Source organism: Pinus tabuliformis, chromosome J, assembly GCF_031772625.1.
Source record: "Pinus tabuliformis cultivar Carrire ecotype Pingquan chromosome J, CPIR1, whole genome shotgun sequence".
Lineage (NCBI taxonomy): Eukaryota > Viridiplantae > Streptophyta > Pinopsida > Pinales > Pinaceae > Pinus > Pinus tabuliformis.
The window spans coordinates 1181983618-1182002366 of record NC_142295.1 but is presented as its reverse complement, the minus strand read 5'-3'; the positions used below and the strand labels follow the sequence as shown (position 1 = coordinate 1182002366).

The 18749-nt window shown below is 37.4% G+C and overlaps 2 protein-coding genes across 3 annotated transcripts; one reads left to right on the top strand and one right to left on the bottom strand.

Moving 5' to 3' along the window:
• The first annotated feature begins 3630 nt into the window (after positions 1 to 3630).
• Positions 3631 to 6150, top strand: LOC149231292 (uncharacterized protein PHLOEM PROTEIN 2-LIKE A4-like). Of its 2 annotated transcripts, XM_089379154.1 has the most exons (4): positions 3631 to 3750; positions 3866 to 3916; positions 4050 to 4206; positions 5489 to 6150. In XM_089379154.1, the coding sequence occupies exons 1-4, from the start codon at positions 3737 to 3739 to the stop codon at positions 5597 to 5599; spliced, it is 333 nt and encodes a 110-aa protein (XP_089235280.1). In that variant the 5' UTR covers positions 3631 to 3736; the 3' UTR covers positions 5600 to 6150. The 2 variants fall into 2 exon arrangements, with proteins under 2 accessions (XP_089235280.1, XP_089235279.1); XM_089379153.1 differs by lacking the exon at positions 3631 to 3750 and having other exon boundaries at positions 3774 to 4167.
• Positions 6151 to 16244: 10094 nt separating this feature from the next.
• On the bottom strand, positions 16245 to 16813 carry LOC149231291 (calcium-binding protein CP1-like). The gene has a single exon (XM_089376259.1). It carries the CDS (start codon positions 16677 to 16679, stop codon positions 16296 to 16298), a length of 384 nt encoding a protein of 127 aa, XP_089232385.1. The 5' UTR covers positions 16680 to 16813; the 3' UTR covers positions 16245 to 16295.
• Positions 16814 to 18749: the final 1936 nt, after the last annotated feature.

Here is an 18749-nt window from a genome sequence, read left to right as displayed (position 1 = left end):
CAAGGTGCCTATATGATCTTGATAAGAAGCTTAGACTCAAGGATTTCTGCTCTACCATGGGTATGACCTTTAACACTGACAAAACAAAAGTTATGATTATCAAATCCAAGAAGGACACTTACGCTAATTTTATGTATGACAATAGTAACTTGGAGGAAATGTTTTCTTACAAGTGCCTAGGAATTGATATTCATCACAAGCTCAACTGGAACTATAGCATCGAGAAAAGGATTAATGGGGGGTGGAAAGCTTCTTTTGGTCTTGAAAATAATTGTAAAATGACAAACCTCGTAATGTGGGATAGAAAGAAGTTCCTCTTTGAAACTTTAGTCACTCCTGTTATGTTATATGAAAGTGAGGTTTGGGGTTGCAGCATCTTTAGAGAATCTTAGAGAAGATTGAGCAAATCTAGAAGCGGTTTATAACGTATAACTTCAAAATTAAAAGCAATACACCCTATCCTATTCTCCTTATAGAAGTGGGTATTTCCTCTATCAAGAGCCTAGCTATGACTAGGATTCTCTTGTACAAGCACAAACTCAATAACCTAGGAGACCATAGACTTCCTAAGCTAGCTTTAAATTCCATCCAAAACCACATAAGGCTTAAACGAGGCTGGTATAAAGACACCAGGGCCTAGTTAAACCATTGGGAGATCGACGAGAATGTTGCATTGCAAAACATTAATAACATTAAAAATATTGTTACTTCTAATTTCAAAGAAAAAAGTGCTGTGAGAAAGATTTAAGAGCTAAAAGAAAATTAAGATATTATAAGGAGGTTATCAACCCCACACTAGAAGATCAAAAGTATCTCTCTGTTTTAACTAGCTCAAAGAATAAAATTAATATAGCCAAGATTATAACGAACTCGCATGAGCTCCATAGTGAAACGGGTCGTCAGGAAGTTCCTAAAACACCATGGATGGAAATGACCTGCCATCTCTATGAGAATATGAACATCGAGGATGAAAATCTCTTCCTCTTAGAGTGCCCCACGTACAACCACATTAAATCCCAGTTTCATAATCTTTGTTGCGATACTGACCTTCCTAGCCTTTTACGATGTCAAAATTATAGTGAGCTCGAGAGGCTTCTCTCCAAGCTTTTTGAGCATAGGAATAAAATTTTAAATCAAACTAAATAATTCATTTCTTTAGGTCCAATAGACCAAAGTTTGGTCTTAGTGGACGTTAACCATCATCATCATTATTAAGTGTGTGTGTGTTTTTTTATTATGACTTATTAGAATTTACTAGCCATTTAATTTATTTCAATATGCTAACATATGAATTAAACACATAATACAACCAAATATGTGCATATTTATTTTACATCGTTATGATTACCAACATAGATCCATCTTAACTTCCAGTATAGATCTATCTTAAGTCTAGATTTATCAAATGTATAGAGGAATTAAATCTCTCAATATGAAAAACTCTCTTAACACAGAATAAATATGAAATTAAAATAAATCTATTCTAGATCTTAATTATACTATCCATATTTATATAAATTTCACATCTTTATATATATAGAAATAATTTATTTTTAATTTTATTAGAATCCTCATGATATTTATAGTTACATATATATCTAGCATATTATTTTGACATGTTATATATGTGTGTGTGTGTGTATGTATGTATGTATGCATGCATAACTTTTATAAGCTTATTAATTAAATTTAAATATGAAATTATGAAATATAATTGTTAAGAGTTAAAGATGGATTTTTGCTACTTCTTAATATTGTTATTTATATTTATATAAATTTTACAATATTCTGACTTTTAATTTTATTAGAACTCTCATAATATATAATTACCTATGTATATTTGATATATTTCTTTGAAAATTTTGTGGAATGTTTCTTATTTCAATTTAAGGTGGACGAAAGGTTGTAGTGTGTTACAAAGTTTGTTACCAATTTCTTAGGGATTTGAGATTATTCCAATTCTAATATGTTCATATTCTAATTAGATGGAGAAATTAATATATAAACAAATTTTATTTAGCAAAATGGTTCATTTTACAATAAGATGTGTAATTCTTTTTTTTCTCAAGTTAAATTAGATTCATCTCACATGTCTCCCCACCAACCAATTTCCGAGGGATTTGAGATTATTCCAATTCTAATAAGTTCATATTCTAATTACATGGGGAATATAAGCAAATTTTATTTAGCAAAGTGGTCCATTTTACAATAAGATGTGTAATTTCTTTTTTTTTTCTCAAGTTCAAGTTGACTCATAATCTTTTTATACATGGTTAATTAGGTAAATGTGTGCATTGGTAAGACATTATTCGTGTTGCAATAGTTTTTTTCCTTATATTTATGAAGCCTTTGAGTATATCAACCACATTAATATTTTTAATGTAGTTGTACTAGTTTATATTTAAATGTTCATATTCATTTATGGAGACTACCCCATATCTTTCATACTCCATTCTAGAGCACCTTCTAATACAATTATTTGTTTGGAAAAAATTAAAACATTTGAAAGAAAAAAATGTTATTTTAATTTTATTAATATATCTAAAATATATAAACAATTTAGCAATATATAAATAATTTAACAAAAATCCATATTTTATTGGTTTAAATATATATTAAAATGTTATTTCAATATTGGCACTTCGTATCCTTAAAAATCTGTATAGTATTTTGACTAATAGTTATTTAATGGCGCCCATATCCATGTAATTACCAAATATTTAATAAATCAACCTAAATTGATGATTGCCAAATATTTAGGTATTCAACAAAAACTCAGGCTATATTCCAAAACACTTTATATTTGTAAAGACAATATTCGAATAACACGATATAGAATCTACAACAATCAAGAATTGTAATTTGGGCGCACTATGTCAAAGTTTTATAAAGAAGATCATTAAAATAAAGTTTCCTTACGGAATAATATTTACGCCGTAAGGCGTTTTTACGCCGTAAGGCGTTTCCCTCTGAAATAAACTCTGCAAACTGCTGTCGTGTCAAAATATGTGCCATTCGATTTGGTTGTTAGACGATCGAGTAATTCTTAACCGTTGATTTCAATTGCGCAATGCCAGGCACCAGGCTCCATACGAACCGTCAACCGTCTTTCAACAAGATAGGTTGCGGTGACACGACAAGATAGGTTGCGGTGAGCACAGACGAGAAGGAGGCGCCTGGGGAGGCCGGACATCGTGGTGGTGTGGAGGGAGAGACATTAGTATTCGCAGAACCACAAAATCGATGGCCACGCACAGCCAAATAATCAACCAAGACCGTCATCCCGTCTGGCTTGCCGATGCGCTGATTCTTTCAGCCGTTGCATACAGCGACAATCCTCGGCAGGAACTTGAAACACTGAACCGTAAAATTTACCCTATCATCGCCGAGTCCAAAACTACTTACTTGGTCTTTGTATGTTTTTTAGAGCAGGTAGCCATGGCAGCCATCGGGAACCCAATTACTGGATTAGTGCCTGATCCTGAAACTGAACGCGAGACAGGTATGTTGGACATGCCAGAGAGTTGTATACTGGTCATTTTCTCCTTGACTATGCCGTGCGACATTGGCAGATTGTCAGTTGTCTCCAAGCTCTTCAATTCTGTGGCCTATTCGGGCGATCTGTGGAACAAATCCCTTCTTAAAATATGCCACCAGATCGTATCCAGGGCTGACCCCCCTGTCCCAGCTTCAATGGTAAAACTGTGCGGTCGCCTCGTCGATCCAATTCTCATAGATGGGGGCACAAAGGTATTTATATATCACTTATTCTCAGGGTTTTGGTTGTCATATTTGGGAAAACGCCGTTCATCAACTCATTAATAATTCATATTCATATGTTTTTGTTCTGCTGGAACAACAATAGATGGCCTGGCTGGAAGGATCCCCAGCGAAATTGGGTTACATGTGACTCCAGGTTTGATTATCAATCTTCTTCTTTTTATTTTTCAATTTGTTTGTTTAAGGGTCTCCTTCTCTTGTTGGTTTTGAGGTCACGGTATTCTGTGATGGCTTCTCATGGAGTTATCTGGTTCAAAAATCATATGCAGGCAGCTATTGGCTTTAGAGCATGACGATGATTTGGAGTTCTTTGGGGCTAATTTTTTGGTCGACCCCATATTGTATTTTCCGAAAACGAGGCTCAGGAATGCCTACATTGCTCTACAGGTATGGAGGATTGCGTGTGTTCAAAGCGATCCTTCTAATGTAAGTGGAAGCTGGGTGGGAGTCAATTTTTGCACAGTTGTGTCTTTCGCCTTTGGACCAATGTTGTGGTTGGGGTTTATCTGAATCATGCTGAGATTACTGGATATGCCTTTGGATCAATGTTGTGGTTGGGGTTTATCTGAATCACGATTCATGCGGAGATCACTGGATATTTCCCTGGGGAGCTTAGGTTTGGGCTATGATCTATCAAAGGTCAGATGCCCAGGCGGTAAGAGACTCTGAGAAAGCCAAATGAACGCCTAATGAGTACCTTCCTCTTGATGTATTGAATACCCTCTTCGCTTTGGGTCTTCCTGTTGATTGCACTTGCAGGGAAGTTGCACACATTTTGTCTTTGCTTAGCCTTCTGTGGCAGGTTGAAGATTTTATGTAGACTTTTATAGGTCACTTGATTCTTTTTAGAATTTGGTCCTACTTTATTCATTTAGAGTTTTGGTCATACTTTCGGTTAGCAGTTTTTAGTCTTTACAGGACTCTGGTGTTTGTATTCGTTTGAAGTCTTTGTTGTGGTTCTTAATCAACACCAATTTTCTTTCAAGCTCTTTGGAACATTAATATGACAGTTATTAGTGTTTGCCGTCTCTGTGCCTCTGCATCTCATTTTTTTTCCGCTTCAGAATTCAATCATGTTCTTTGTGGTTACTTGACCCTCTTTTTCAGAGATTTAATCATACTTCCTAATTGGATCTTTCAACCTCCTCAGGCCTCATGTTCATGCATTTCGATACATTTTTGTGAGTTCGTCTTTAGTTTCAACTCCTAAGTGTTTAGGCATTGGTGTTACTCCCTTCTCAGGGTCTGGTTCTTTGCAAACACTCATCCACAAAACACAGGGTATCTATCCAGACCTTGTAGCCCAGACCCATTTTTTATTTTTCACGTCTTTTCATACTTCCCTAAATTGCACTTATAAGTTATAAGGTGTGTTTGTGTACATTCACCATGTGGTTATGTTTACAGTGATCTAAAAGCTGTGTATATTTGACTTCTGACTTGTTGCTGTTGTTGGGTGAACTACCAACCGCCCAACCTTAATGCCGAGTATTCCCAGTCTGCCGTAGATAAATGGCCTTGCTCTCTATTTCATAAAAGAAGCAATGATTCTCTAGTTTTTTCGATTGTTTTTAGTGTCTGTTCTTTTTATAAGTTGTGTGCTCTTTGTATGGGGTTCAAGCTAGCGCATGATCCTGGTTAACTCTCCTTGTTTTTAAACAGAGGAAACCCTCACAGAGTATACATTGACGTTATGGTTTGTGTTCAGATTCGAGGTGCTGGCGGAATTATCAGTGGTTTGGTGGTTGGAGATCCGTGGTCAAATCGACTGCAGGCTTTTGTCTCCGAATACCAACTACAGAGTGGTGTTTGCCCTTAAATTCACAGAAAATCCCTCTGGGTGGGAAGTGCCAATTAGGTTTTCTGTTACAACGCCAAAGGGAGAACAAATGGAATTAGAGAAGTGTTTGAATGAAAGAAGAGGCGAAAACCAGGGTATAAATGGTGGATGGATGGAAGTGGTTGCAGGAGAATTTACAACCAGACCCGAAACAGACGATGGTGATGACTCTCACATCAAATTTTATATGAAAGAAGTGTTACGGAGGATTCCTAAACGTGGGGCTTCTTCTGGTCGGCGTGAAGATTGAGCCCATCTACACATAATTGCATCTATTGTGTATATTGCATCTGTTTCATGTTGTAGACTTAGTTGCATTTATTGTGAATAGTGCGTCTGTTTCGTCGACGCTGCTGGTTGTGTCCCTCCCTACACATATTTTATTTGGTTTTGGAAGTTGCACATGATGACTCTGTTTCGTAGGCTACTCTGTTGACTTTGTTGAGTTTTACCATTAAATAAAACAAAACCGGCCCTGATTTACGAAATGAAAAAAGCCTCATTTTCACGAGATTTTATTTCCTTTTCTAGATGGCATTTTTGGTTTTTTGATAAAAAGGCAAGCACTTATTTTGTAGTTGGTAACTATGTTGGAAAAGATTTTGACTGAATTGAGAGTTACATATTGTTAGTGTTGGTCTTTTCCAATGCATATTTTTCCATGGAGCTAAGTGTTGTGATTCATGTAGGATTATTATCTGCCTAGTTGTTACGCCGTAAGGCGTTTCCCTCTGAAATAAACTCTCCAAACTGCTGTCGTGTCAAAATATGTGCCATTCGATTTGGTTGTTAGACGATCGAGTAATCCTTAACCGTTGATTTGAATTGCGCAATGCCAAGCGCCACGCTCCATACGAACCGTCAACCGTCTTTCAACAAGATACGTTGCGGTGAGCACAGACGAGAAGGAGGTGCCTGGGGAGGCGAGACATCGTGGTGGTGTGGAGGGAGAGACATTAGTATTCGCAGAACCACAAAATCGATGGCCACGCTCAGCCAAATAATCAAGCAAGACCGTCATCCCGTCTGGCTTGTTGATGCGCTGATTCTTTCAGCCGTTGCATACAGCGACAATCGTCGGCAGGAACTTGAAACACTGAATACCACATTCGGCTTGCCGGAAACGACGATCTATGAATTTCTGGAAGAAGACAAGCTGCGAAAAGAAGGCTTCGAGATCGGCCGAAAGCAGGTTCTTCTGGTCGTTAAAAGCCTGGCCAAAGATCACATGATCATTGCCTGCAGAGGCACCACGGGGTTTATAGATGCGCTAACGGATCTCAACATAATGCAGAGGTCCTTGAGCCTGGGAGCGAGAGCTGCTCATGTGGGGTTTCTTGACAGAGCCGAGAGCATCCCATTGAAGTATCTTAGGCGCCAATTAATACAAGGGAACAAAATTGTATTGACGGGCCATTCTTTAGGAAGAGCCGTTGCCTCGTTGCTCACCCTCAGATTGTTGGAATCGAGCCCTAAGTTTTGCCACGAACAAGTTCAATGTTATTCGTTCGGATGCCCTCTCTTCGCGGATTCAAAATTGGCAAAACATATAAATTCGCGTTACAGAAGACACTTTGTGCATATAGTTTCCAAGAGTGATATCGTCCCCAGGCTTATGCCGTTTGCGCATTTTCTGTACACCCTGTGGGTCGGCTTGGAGGTCGGCCCACTGGAAGATGTGTTCAACATAACGCGGCTAGCGCTTCTGGTATGGCAAGTGCTCCCCAGAATCCGTAAGCAGCGTCTAGGAATAGCAACAGTGGCGACGCAGGCGGTGTCGTGGGTACCCGGCTTGATTCGTGGCTTCGTCCATCGGTTGTTAGCTTTGGCGTTGTCCTACCATTCGGGGTCAGGCTACTCCTTCGTAGGCCAGATGGTGATGCTTGATGCAGACAAAAGCTTCGATGAGGATATCGATGACTCCTCGGATGTGGATAAGCACCTGGCCTTTCAGTTTACTCAGGTTGTTTTCATGGACAGCATAAATGAGCACAACCTTCTTAGCTACATCGAAAATGTCTTTTCTGTTAAGACGAAGGAAGAAGAATCTGATTCAGAGCCGGAGGTCCACAGAACCACGGTTAGTGTTTCGCTTGCTGATGGTAGGGATAGGAAGAGTAAATCGAGTAATAATCGGATTCGTCTCACAGAGTTCGAACCCGAGACCTCTCATTCTACCGAAAACCCTGCCGGGAATATTTTGAATAAAAGAAAGAATTCAAAGGCTTTCCGAAGCAAGGTTGCGTGCTTAATCTTTGCTAAGCGTATGCAGGAGTCTGCTCCCATACCCATCAGGCAGAAACCGAAAGAGAGAAGGAGATGGCTTGCAATAGTAAGGAAAAACCTGGGCAGATTGGGCAGATTTGCTCGCAAGTGGAACACACTTTTCGTGACATCTTCCATTTATTATGCAGTTATGCAATTTCGCAAATTTTATGCATTGCAATAGCAAATGAAAGGACCCTGTGGGATGTAGCCTGTATCGCAATTTCTCCTGTGCAAGGAAAAATGTTTGCCCTTAACCTGAACACACGTCTCGATGTTTGGTACGAACATTTCAGCTGTTCCTATCCTGTCATTGTTCTGAGGATGTACAGTTGAAAATTAATTATGTTCGGCAAAATAGACGTCTTTTAAAATGCAAAACGGTCACATATTTTTACGCTGTAAGGCGTTTCCCTCTGAAATAAACTCTCCAAACTGCTCTCGTGTCAAAATATGTGCCAGCACGACGCTCCATACGAACCGTCAACCGTCTTTCAACAAGATACGTTGCGGTGAGCACAGACGAGAAGGTGAGGCGCCTGGGGAGGCGAGACATCGTGGTGGTGTGGAGGGGGACTGATACAGAGATACCCATTTGGGTAAAAGGTTTCCTATTTATGATGGTGGAAGACGTTTGTACACAGCTGGGCCATTGCCCTTTACCTCAAAATAATTCAACATCTTGCTTGTTGAGGGGGACGATGGACCTGGTGGTCCAATAAGGGAGCGTCAGTTCAAGATACTTATAAATTTTAGGTCAATTCCTATCTGGGAGGGAGGATGATGCTCCGCATGAAGCCCTGCAAGTTCTTGATATTGTTCTATGTGAGCCACCAACTAAAAGGTACATTCCTGTTAGCAGATCATTTTATTCTGGCAACCTGGGGGCAAAGCAGTCCCTTGGAGAGGGATTGGAAAGCTGGCGTGGGTTTTACCAAAGTTTAAGGCCAACCCAAATGGATTATCGCTCAATATTGATATGTCTTCAACTGCATTCATTGAATCATTACCTATGGTTGATCTTGTTTCGCAACTGTTGGATAAGGATGTGAGAGCAATACCGTCTCCATGCTGTACAAAGAGATTGGTCAACACAGGCTTCTTTAGTTATCTGGATGTATGTTTCAATTGCCTCGTAAGGAACGAAGGAACTGTCTCTGAGTGTTGGGGTTGCTTCTCGAAGTAGTGAGGGGCTGAACCGTGCTTTCCTTTGGTCTGTGTCTCAGTCAACAATACTTTGTAAGTGATTTTGAAACTTTTGTAACGACATCTTACAATATTCCCGTAGCTAAAATTCATTTGATTGAGCTGAAAATTGTGCATGACTTAGCATCATCCCAATGCAGAAAATTTAGTTGAGATCGAGAAAATAACCGGTGGCTTCGTAACGCAAATTGGCAGAGGAGGATTTGAGCGTCTACGCCATGCATGTCTCTATGCCATCTAAGTACTGTCAAAAACATCGAAACAAGGAGAGCAGGAACCCTCAACAGAGGCATAAATTATTGCTTGAGAGGTATATATAATTGCTTGATTGATTAAGGTCTCATGTTTTCATATATAAAAAACAAAAAATTGTCATTAAAAATAAAATGTCAAAAATTTTGTTGTCATAAAAATTAAATGGTTTGATCTCTCTTTGGGCAGTTTTGGAGAAATGTGTGAAAACAAAACAATGACACGTGGGAAAAACAAGGTATAATATAAGTTTCTTTGCGTTCGAAATTCCACCATAAATTCGTGTGTCGTTTGTGGCATATTGCGGTGAAGGAGAATTATAAATATTGATTTACCATTATATGTCCATGGTAAACTTCCTTGACCTATGGTTGATCTTGTTTCGCAACTGTTGGATAAGGATGTGAGAGCAATACCGTCTCCATGCTATACAAAGAGATTGGTCAACACAGGCTTCTTTAGTTATCTGGATGTATGTTTCAATTGCCTCGTAAGGAACGAAGGAACCGTCTCTGAGTGTTGGGGTTGCTTCTCGAAGTAGTGAGGGGCTGAACCGTGCTTTCCTTTGGTCTGTGTCTCAGTCAAAAATACTTTGTAAGTGATTTTGAAACTTTTGTAACGACATCTTACAATATTCCCGTAGCTAAAATTCATTTGATTGAGCTGAAAATTGCGCATGACTTAGCATCATCCCAATGCATAAAATTTAGTTGAGATCGAGAAAATAACCGGTGGCTTCGTAACGCAAATTGGCAGAGGAGGATTTGAGCGTCTACGCCATGCATGTCTCTATGCCATCTAAGTACTGTCAAAAACATCGAAACAAGGAGAGCAGGAACCCTCAACAGAGGCATATATTATTGCTTGAGAGGTATATATAATTGCTTGATTGATTAAGGTCTCATGTTTTCATATATAAAAAACAAAAAATTGTCATTAAAAATAAAATGTCAAAAAAAATTTTGTCGTAAAAATTAAATGGTTTGATCTCTCTTTGGGCAGTTTTGGAAAAATGTGTGAAAACAAAACAGTGACACATGGGAAAAACAAGGTATAATATAAGTTTCTTTGCGTTTGAAATTCCACCATAAATTCGTGTGTCGTTTGTGGCATATTGCGGTGAAGGAGAATTATAAATATTGATTTACCATTATATGTCCATGGTAAACTTCCCTGTGATGCTCTATTATGTCCAACCTTGTGTTTGATAGGAAAAAACAATTTCTAAATCACTATATGTCCACTCATTTTAACTAACAATCTTGTTATTGAACAGGACCAAATGTTTTATAGAAGTGACCGACTCAAAAACAAGACTCGACATTCCATTGAATGCAAGCCATGAATTAGAGTATCTATAATATCTGGGAGAGAACTGGTGGATACAAATGTTTCTGAGCTGAGGAAAAATAGTCATATCCTCTCGTATGTAAGCTTTGTTCATGTAAATATATTCATATTTGTGGGTATGAAGATATTGGAGAACTAGAAATGTAATGGTGTTTTGGATTTTGAATTTTATCTCTCGGGGAGATAAATGATTTTGTTAGTAAATATTGAAATCTTTTGGGATGAATAAGTGGTAAAATAGGTCAATATGAGCACAGTGTGGAAACTGGCGGAGTTGGCCATGCTGGGAATAAAAATCCAACACAATGAAAAACAGGCAACGAATGAAGTTATAAGTGAATTGAAAAACAACAACCGAATGAAATACAAACAACGAATGAAGTTGTAAGTGAATTGAAGAAAAGACATTTGATTTATTAGGGAAACTAATTCACTGGATCACAAATCTGTCCATGATCAAATCTTTTATGTGGCTCTAGCATCATACTAGACTAACAACTCATCTCCAAAGTATCTATATTCTCAAACTTATATCACCTACTTACATAGGTTGGGTTTCTATGGTCATAAAATATTCACTCTTTATCCTGAGAATATAAGATTTGTGAGAATCTCGCAACAACCTTTAACTAACACAATTTCATCCCGTATGACATCATTGGAGGCCGAAAGCAATTGAGCCTTTTTATCCCATCAATGCAACTTTTTAAATCCCCAAATACCTGAATATCTTTGATGTTGAGCCACTGAAACAAGTATAAAAAACCCGAGATGCAATAATTCTTGCCCAGTTATTAGTACCCTACCACCTTAAAAACATGTTTATGTTGTATATATGGCCGTAGTACCAGCTGAGATATGTCAAAATAATAATATGGTATAAGAACTCTTATAAAGGTTCATAGTTGTGTGTATGAAAGATATATAATTTATCAGTTCTGTTGAACATATAAAAACCAGTCACAAAGTTTATAATATAGAGAAAATAAGATTGTCCTCCTGATAATCTGCAATCAAAGAAAAAGCATGTAAATTGCTTTGAAGAAAAACTGACTTTATTACATTCTTTGAAGAAAAACTGATTTTATTACATTGTTCCGAGAATTGTTGATCCTTTTGTTTAAATAGCCTTGCTTTGCCTTTGTCCATTTGAATTGGATGCGGAGGAATTGTTTGGATGGCCAAAAGTGGTAGGAATCTGGGCAAAATAATTTCAAAAAATCTTGTAGATGCAGTGTTTGAATTTTATTTTTGATAGTAGAAATAGATTCAGCACCATCAGTAGAAATAGATTCAGCACCATCAAAAACGTCTAGGACACTTAAAATTTTGAAATTTAACAACTATAACTTGGATTTACAAAAATCTTTACCACATATTTTTTAAATATAACCTAAATTTCCATAACAATCCAGACAATTCCTCAGCTAGTTAAACTATGGCATTTAGATTTGTTCTTACACAATTCATGGATCCTTTGATTCTATGCATGTGATGAAAACTGATAGGAGAGGCATGAGATTTGAAATCATATTTTGATATATTGATAACAAGGTGTAGTTTCTTATTTCAAATGTTCCACTAATCAATCTATAATAAGTTTGGAATTTCTAGGTGATATTTTTTTCCTTTGCCATTAGGATATTTAGAGAAAATAATTGTGGATAATTGTTTCACACTGTGTCTATATTTACACAGAATAAAAATTGGAGTATGAATTGTTTATAAAAATTTAGCCTCCCATCCATCCTTTTGATGTGTCTCGTCACGCGGCTCTATTTTCTGTTTTACTTTACATATTTATTGCCTAGCATATTTATTTCTTTACATATTTACGCCGTAAGGCGTTTCCCTCTGAAATGAACTCTCCAAACTGTTGTCGTGTCAAAATATGTGCCATTCGATTTGGTTGTTAGATGATCGGGTAATCATTAACCATTGATTTGAATTGAGCAATGCCAGGCGCGACGGTCCATACGAACCGTCAACCGTCTTTCACATGCTGCAGGCAACGATAGCAAAACTCGTCGTATTATGTGCCTGCCAGGAGAAAAAGAGAGGCTCAGACTCTTCAAATCCGACCTCCGCCAAGAGGGAAGCTTCCATGCTGCCGTTGAGGGTTGTGAGTACATTTGTCATTTGGCAACTATAATGGATTTCGCCATTGAAGCACAGGTATTTTTTAACAACCACCCGAATGCACAACTTCCGGAAACAACGAATTTATTACTGGATTTTGACCCCTTTTTTGGATATAAATTTTCCCTTTTAATGTACTTTTTCTTCAAACACAGATGAATGTTATCGAAGCTGAGGTGAATGGTACTCTTGATATTTTGAGGACTTGCAGTCAGGCAAAGTCTGTGAGGCGTGTAATTTACACATCATCCATAACTGCAGCCTCGCCACTTAATGATGATGGCGAATTCAGGGACTGCCTCGATGAATCTTGCTGGACCCCAATCGATATCATGAGACGTGAAAAGCCTATTTTCTGGGTAAGTTCGTTGTTACTACTCACTTCAAAGATTTGTATTAAAAGATCTGTAAGTTTATCTTAACTTCAAATATAATCAATCTAGATTTATTAGGGTTAGGGTCCAGAAGATCAAATTTATGAGTTGTAAAGTTGCATGCTCATAATAGATTTAGAATTAGATAAATCTAATCAATCTGGATTTATTAGGGTTAGGTTGTAGAGGATCAAATTTATGAGTTGTAAAATTGTATGCTCATAATAGATTTAGAATTAGATAAATGTAGACCGGTTTTAAAAAGTGATGAAATCCCAAATAATTTTCATATTCCACTATAAAATGAGCTTCTTAACACAATCTCTTACCCAACACAATCATTATTTTGGCTCGACTGTAAAATGAGCTTCTCAACCATTATTTTGAAATTAATTTGAAATGCAAATCTCTTGATATTTAGAAAAATGTAATTTACATTTTTATCTTGTCACACGTATGGTATGCGTTCATTAGATATTTGATCTTATTTTTGTAAATTTTCATGCCTTGGTGTTTCTCTTATGGATTGTTTTATTTCATTGAGTTTAGGTTGATTATGGATTCTCTGTATCTCATGGGTATAAGCATAGTTTTGTTACATATCAATAAGATACATGAAATCTGAAATCAATATATAAATGTTCATTTCATCTAATCTTATATTAAAGTCACATCTCTGTATCAATGTTGAACATTTTGATTCTCAGTATCCAATGGGTAAGAGCATAATTTTCAGATCTGCCATTAACAGAAAAATGCCCATTTTTCCTGTTCTTATATTAATGTTCACATCTCTCAGGCAACGCTGAACATTTTGAATGGTTAAGGGAGCTTCATGATATCATGGGTTCCATTTTATTAGTCCACACTGAGGATGCTTGTAATGCTCACATATTCTTGATGGAGCGTCCCTCTGCGAGAGGTCGATATATATATGTTCAACAGTCCGTGCTACCAGCATTTTTCCAAGGAAAATAACCTTGCAAATTGAAACCCAACGACACCCTCTATGAAGAAACCAAAAACACCAGAAACCCTTGTCTTCTCGTCAAATCTACCAAAATATTCGTATAACCGTAAGTAATTTCAATACTCTTCCACAAGAATCCTCAGCAAACATATCAGTCTTCAACAGTCCAAAGGTGAGAAATCTCTTCAAAGATGACTTATTGCTTTGGCTCACTGTTTCCAATAATCCATCTTTCACAATCTTAGAAATGAACTGTGTATGCAAATAGCCACGCTTACAAAGATAGAATTAGGTAGAAATGAGGGTGATGAATATGCAATATACAACCAATCAATAGGATGCTCATTGCTATCATTGTTACAGTCACACATAAGTCAATGTCATGCAACCAGTGTTACTCTTACAGCATCAACAAATCGTCAAGGATTTGTCACACAAGGTTTCTGTCCTGTGTCAAGGTCTTTAGCTATTAGTGATACTGGTGAAGCTTCAGACCTAGGATCACAACTTGAAGAGAAGAAACAGGTAGAGCCTCCTAATATGAACATAAATATCACAGATACCCAAAGAAAAGCTCGGTCTTCTCAAGTAATGGTGCTTCTGAGTTTGCTACTGAGGCATGACAACACAAAGTTGTACATTGCTTCCTTTCTATTTTTTGAGGGGAAATGTACACTATGAGTAGCCACTTGTGATATTAAAACAGTGAGCTCTGAGGTCAATATAATGCTCAGACTTATTGAGAAACAAGAGCTGGAGATATTCAATAGAAAAAGATGGAGATGGGTGTTTCAATGGACAATCTGCTTCAAACAATTTCAGATCACGGAATCAGGAATCGATTTCAATTATTATGCCTCTATATAATTCATTCTCTGATGAAGGATTCATGGTGGAAGGAACTTGAAAAAAACTCGTTCCTCAGATTTTGGCAAAGATGATTAGATTTCAGAAATGACAAATCAAACATCCATAACCATCAGTGTTGTTAGATTTATCACCAGCAAAATCTAACACTCAAATTCAAATTCACCAAAGAGTATTTCAGAGGAAAATCATCGTGATGATTGAGTAATATGGAGAACAACTACAGATCCATGCTACGAGCATTTTTCCAGGGAAAATAATCTTGCAAATTGAAACCCAACGACACCCTTTATGAAGAAACCAAAAATACTAGAAACCCTTGTCTTCTCGTCTTCCACAGTCCAAAGGTGAGAAATCTCTTCAGAGATGACTTATTGCTTTGGCTCATTGTTTCCAATAATCCATCTTCTACAATCTTAGAAATGAACTGTGTATGCAAATAGCCACGCTTACAAAGATAGAATTAGATAGAAATGATGGTGATGAATATGCAAAGATGTGGTTGATACAGAGATTGCAAACTCAGAGGTTTGCTTTATTTCTGGATGAAGTTTGGAGAGATGGTTCCCAGTTGATGGAAGAAATTCGGTTTCTTGCTGCTAACCCACCACTCCAACTCGAGACTCGTTGTAAGTTCAAGGAATCGCAAAGTCCTGTCAGAAATTGGAGTTGCGGAGACATCTATAATAAGAATGGGGCATTTGGTAGAAGAGGAAAACTGGCAGCTATTTTTTATTCATCCTTTTCGAATTCCATGATTCAGTTGGGGCTTACTCACGAGGTTCTTCTTCGGTTGTCCACACTCAGAGAAAGTGTTCAACCTTCATCCAGTTCTTTGTTCTTGATTGGCATATCTGATTACAAGTTATTTTCTCAATGATATAGTGATAAAGTAAATTCAAATTAACTCACATGTACAATTTATAGTGTTCTTCCTACCTCTCCTCTCCTTTGGCTGTAGCTTTCCCATTGAGCAACTTGGTAGCTTCATAGTCATGAACAACAATTTATATGCAATATTAATTCAATAATTAATAAAAAACAGTGTAAGGCACCCTAAATCAATTTCATTTCTACTACATCTCTACATTTCATTTAGATTTGCCCATTCCATGTCCTGATTGTTCCTCAATTTATGCCTTACGGCGTTTCCTTTGCAACATTTGGTGCAAATGCTAGTTAAGTAACACTCCAACCTGTTACAGACCAAAAGCATCCGAATCTCCGAATGCAGTAACAGCCAAAAGACAAATTAAGCGAAGCCATTCATCATAGTCATCATCAGCCGAGCAAAATCTTCGTAGCAGACGCCACATTTGGCGGAACCGCCTGCTGCCTCTATCATGTCCGCCAAATCTTTCTCGCTCATCGTTGCAGTACAGCTTCCGCCGCTGCTGCTGGTGGCGCTAGCGGTGCAGGAAGAGAAGGTGGTCTTGAGATCCTCTGCACTTACAATTCCATCTCCGTCCCTGTCCATCACATTAAATGCCTCCTTCAACGCCAGCATCTGAGCATCATCGAAACTCGATCTGGTTTTTTTAATTTCCGGCATATTCAGCGGCAGAATCCGGCTAAACTCCTCCAAGTCCACAGAGCCGCTGTTGTCGGCGTTGGCAACAGATATCATGGCCTCCATTTCCTCTCTGCTCAGCGCCTTCCCCACTCTGAAACTGCTGTCGCTGAAAAAATGTTGGAGATCCAACAAACTGATTTTCCCGTCGCCATCTTTGTCCAGTACATTGAACGCCTCTTTCACCTTCCATGGTTCCTCTCTCCAGGTTTCTATTTGTGATGTGATTTCTGGAAAAAAATTTCTGGATTCTATTTGTGATGTGATTTCTGGAAAAAAATTTCTCCAAACATTATGGATCACAGAAATCTAAATTTGGAAATACTAAATTCTCATTCATAAAAATTAATGAACCTTTGAGAAAAAAAATAAAAATAATTAAAGTTAAAAAATAAAAAAGATAAAAAAATAGAATAAAAAATAGCTTAAAAAAATATAAATTAACAAACATATATATTTAAATGAATACATAAAAATATAAACGGAAATAAGAAAAGATTATATATATGATGGTGGTGGTGGTTAACGTCCACTGAGACCAAACTTTGGTCTATCAGACCTAAATAAACGAATTATTTAGTTTGATTTAAGATTTTATTTCTATGCTCAAAAAGCTTGTAGAGAAGCCTCTCGAGCTCATTGTAATTTTGACAACGTAGAAGGCTAGGAGGTTAGTGTTGCAACAAAGATTTTGAAATTGAGATCTAATGTGGTTGTACGTGGGGCACTCTAAGAGGAAGTGATTTTCATCGTCGATGTTCGTATTCTCATAGATGGCAAAACCTTTCCATCTATGGTGTTTTATGAACTGCCCAATGACCCGTTTCACTATGGAGCTAATGAGAGTTCGTTCTAATCTTGGCTATATTAATTTTCTTCTTTGAGCTAGTTAAAACAAAGAGATACTTTTGATCTTCTAGGGTGGGGTTGATGACCTCTTTATAACATCTAAATTTTCATTTAGCTGCTAAATCTTTCTTACACCACATTTTTTCTTTGAACTTAGAAGTAACAATATTTCTAATGTTATTAATGTTTTGCAATGCAACAATCGCGTCGATCTCCCAATGATTTAACCAAGCCATGGTGTCTTTATACCAACCTCGTTTGAGCCTTATGTGGTTTTGGCTGGAATTTAAAGCCAGCTTAGGAAGTCTATGGTCTCCTCCATTCTGTGCCAAAGTTTATCCCTAGGAACTGAATCAAGCGCTTTTATGAAATCAACAAAGCAACAAAAGACTTCTTCCTTTTTCTCCATAAATTTTTCAATGACGTGCCTTAAAGTTATGCAATAATCAACTGTGAAATGTTTAGGTCTAAAGCCTGCTTGCCCTTGAGCACGCTTATCTCTTTCTTCTGTCCACGTGCTAATTTTGTTTTCTATCATGCTTCCAAATAGCTTTGCAAACAAAGGGTTTATCATGATGGTCTTATAATTGGAGGGATTATTGACGTCACCACTCTTGAAAAGAAGTATTGCCAGACTAGTTGTCCAATATGTGAGAAGCCCTTGTTGTATGATGTTGTTGAAGAATTTTGTAATGTGAGGTGCAAGAATCTTTGAGCACCACTTTAGATATTCTGCTTGGAGTTCAACTAAGTCTTTTTCTTTTCCAACACCCAACTTCTTGATACCCATCTCTACCTCTTGTACCGCGAAGAGTTCAGTATCAGTGTTGACCAAGGGGGGAGGGTCAACCTTGGGAACCTACTCATAGAGTTGTCTTGCATATTCAAACCATTTAGAAGCTGTAATATTATTTCCAATTTGTATCTTTTTCGGTTGGAGCATCTTCCAAAATAATTTGGGATTATTTTTCCCAAGGAAGATTAGTTATTCCCTCCTTGAAACCATGAAATCGACCTTTTTCTTGCTTAATAACTGCTTATAAGATTTGAGCTTTATGTTATCTTTGTTTGACTCTTTCCACATTCTCCTTGCTTTTTTGCATTCCTCATCAAACCAAGCATTAACCGGGAAGTAATTTATTTCAGACTTCTTAATTTTCATTCTTTTGCACTTTGCAAGTGCTCATTGAATTAAATGTGTTAATTCATGACTATGAAGGTTGTGAATTGTAATTTTCTCCTTCTTGAAGAACCTCTCTAGCGTCATTTTGAAGGTATTACAATTTT

Coding starts and splice junctions, on each gene's coding strand:
- LOC149231291 (XM_089376259.1), bottom strand. CDS start 16,679: ATGGAGGCCATGATATCTGTTGCCAACGCCGACAACAGCGGCTCTGTG.
- LOC149231292 (XM_089379153.1), top strand. CDS start 4,070: ATGACGATGATTTGGAGTTCTTTGGGGCTAATTTTTTGGTCGACCCCA. Junction 4,168..5,488: donor ATGCCTACATTGCTCTACAG/GTATGGAGGATT, acceptor GTTTGTGTTCAG/ATTCGAGGTGCTGGCGGAAT.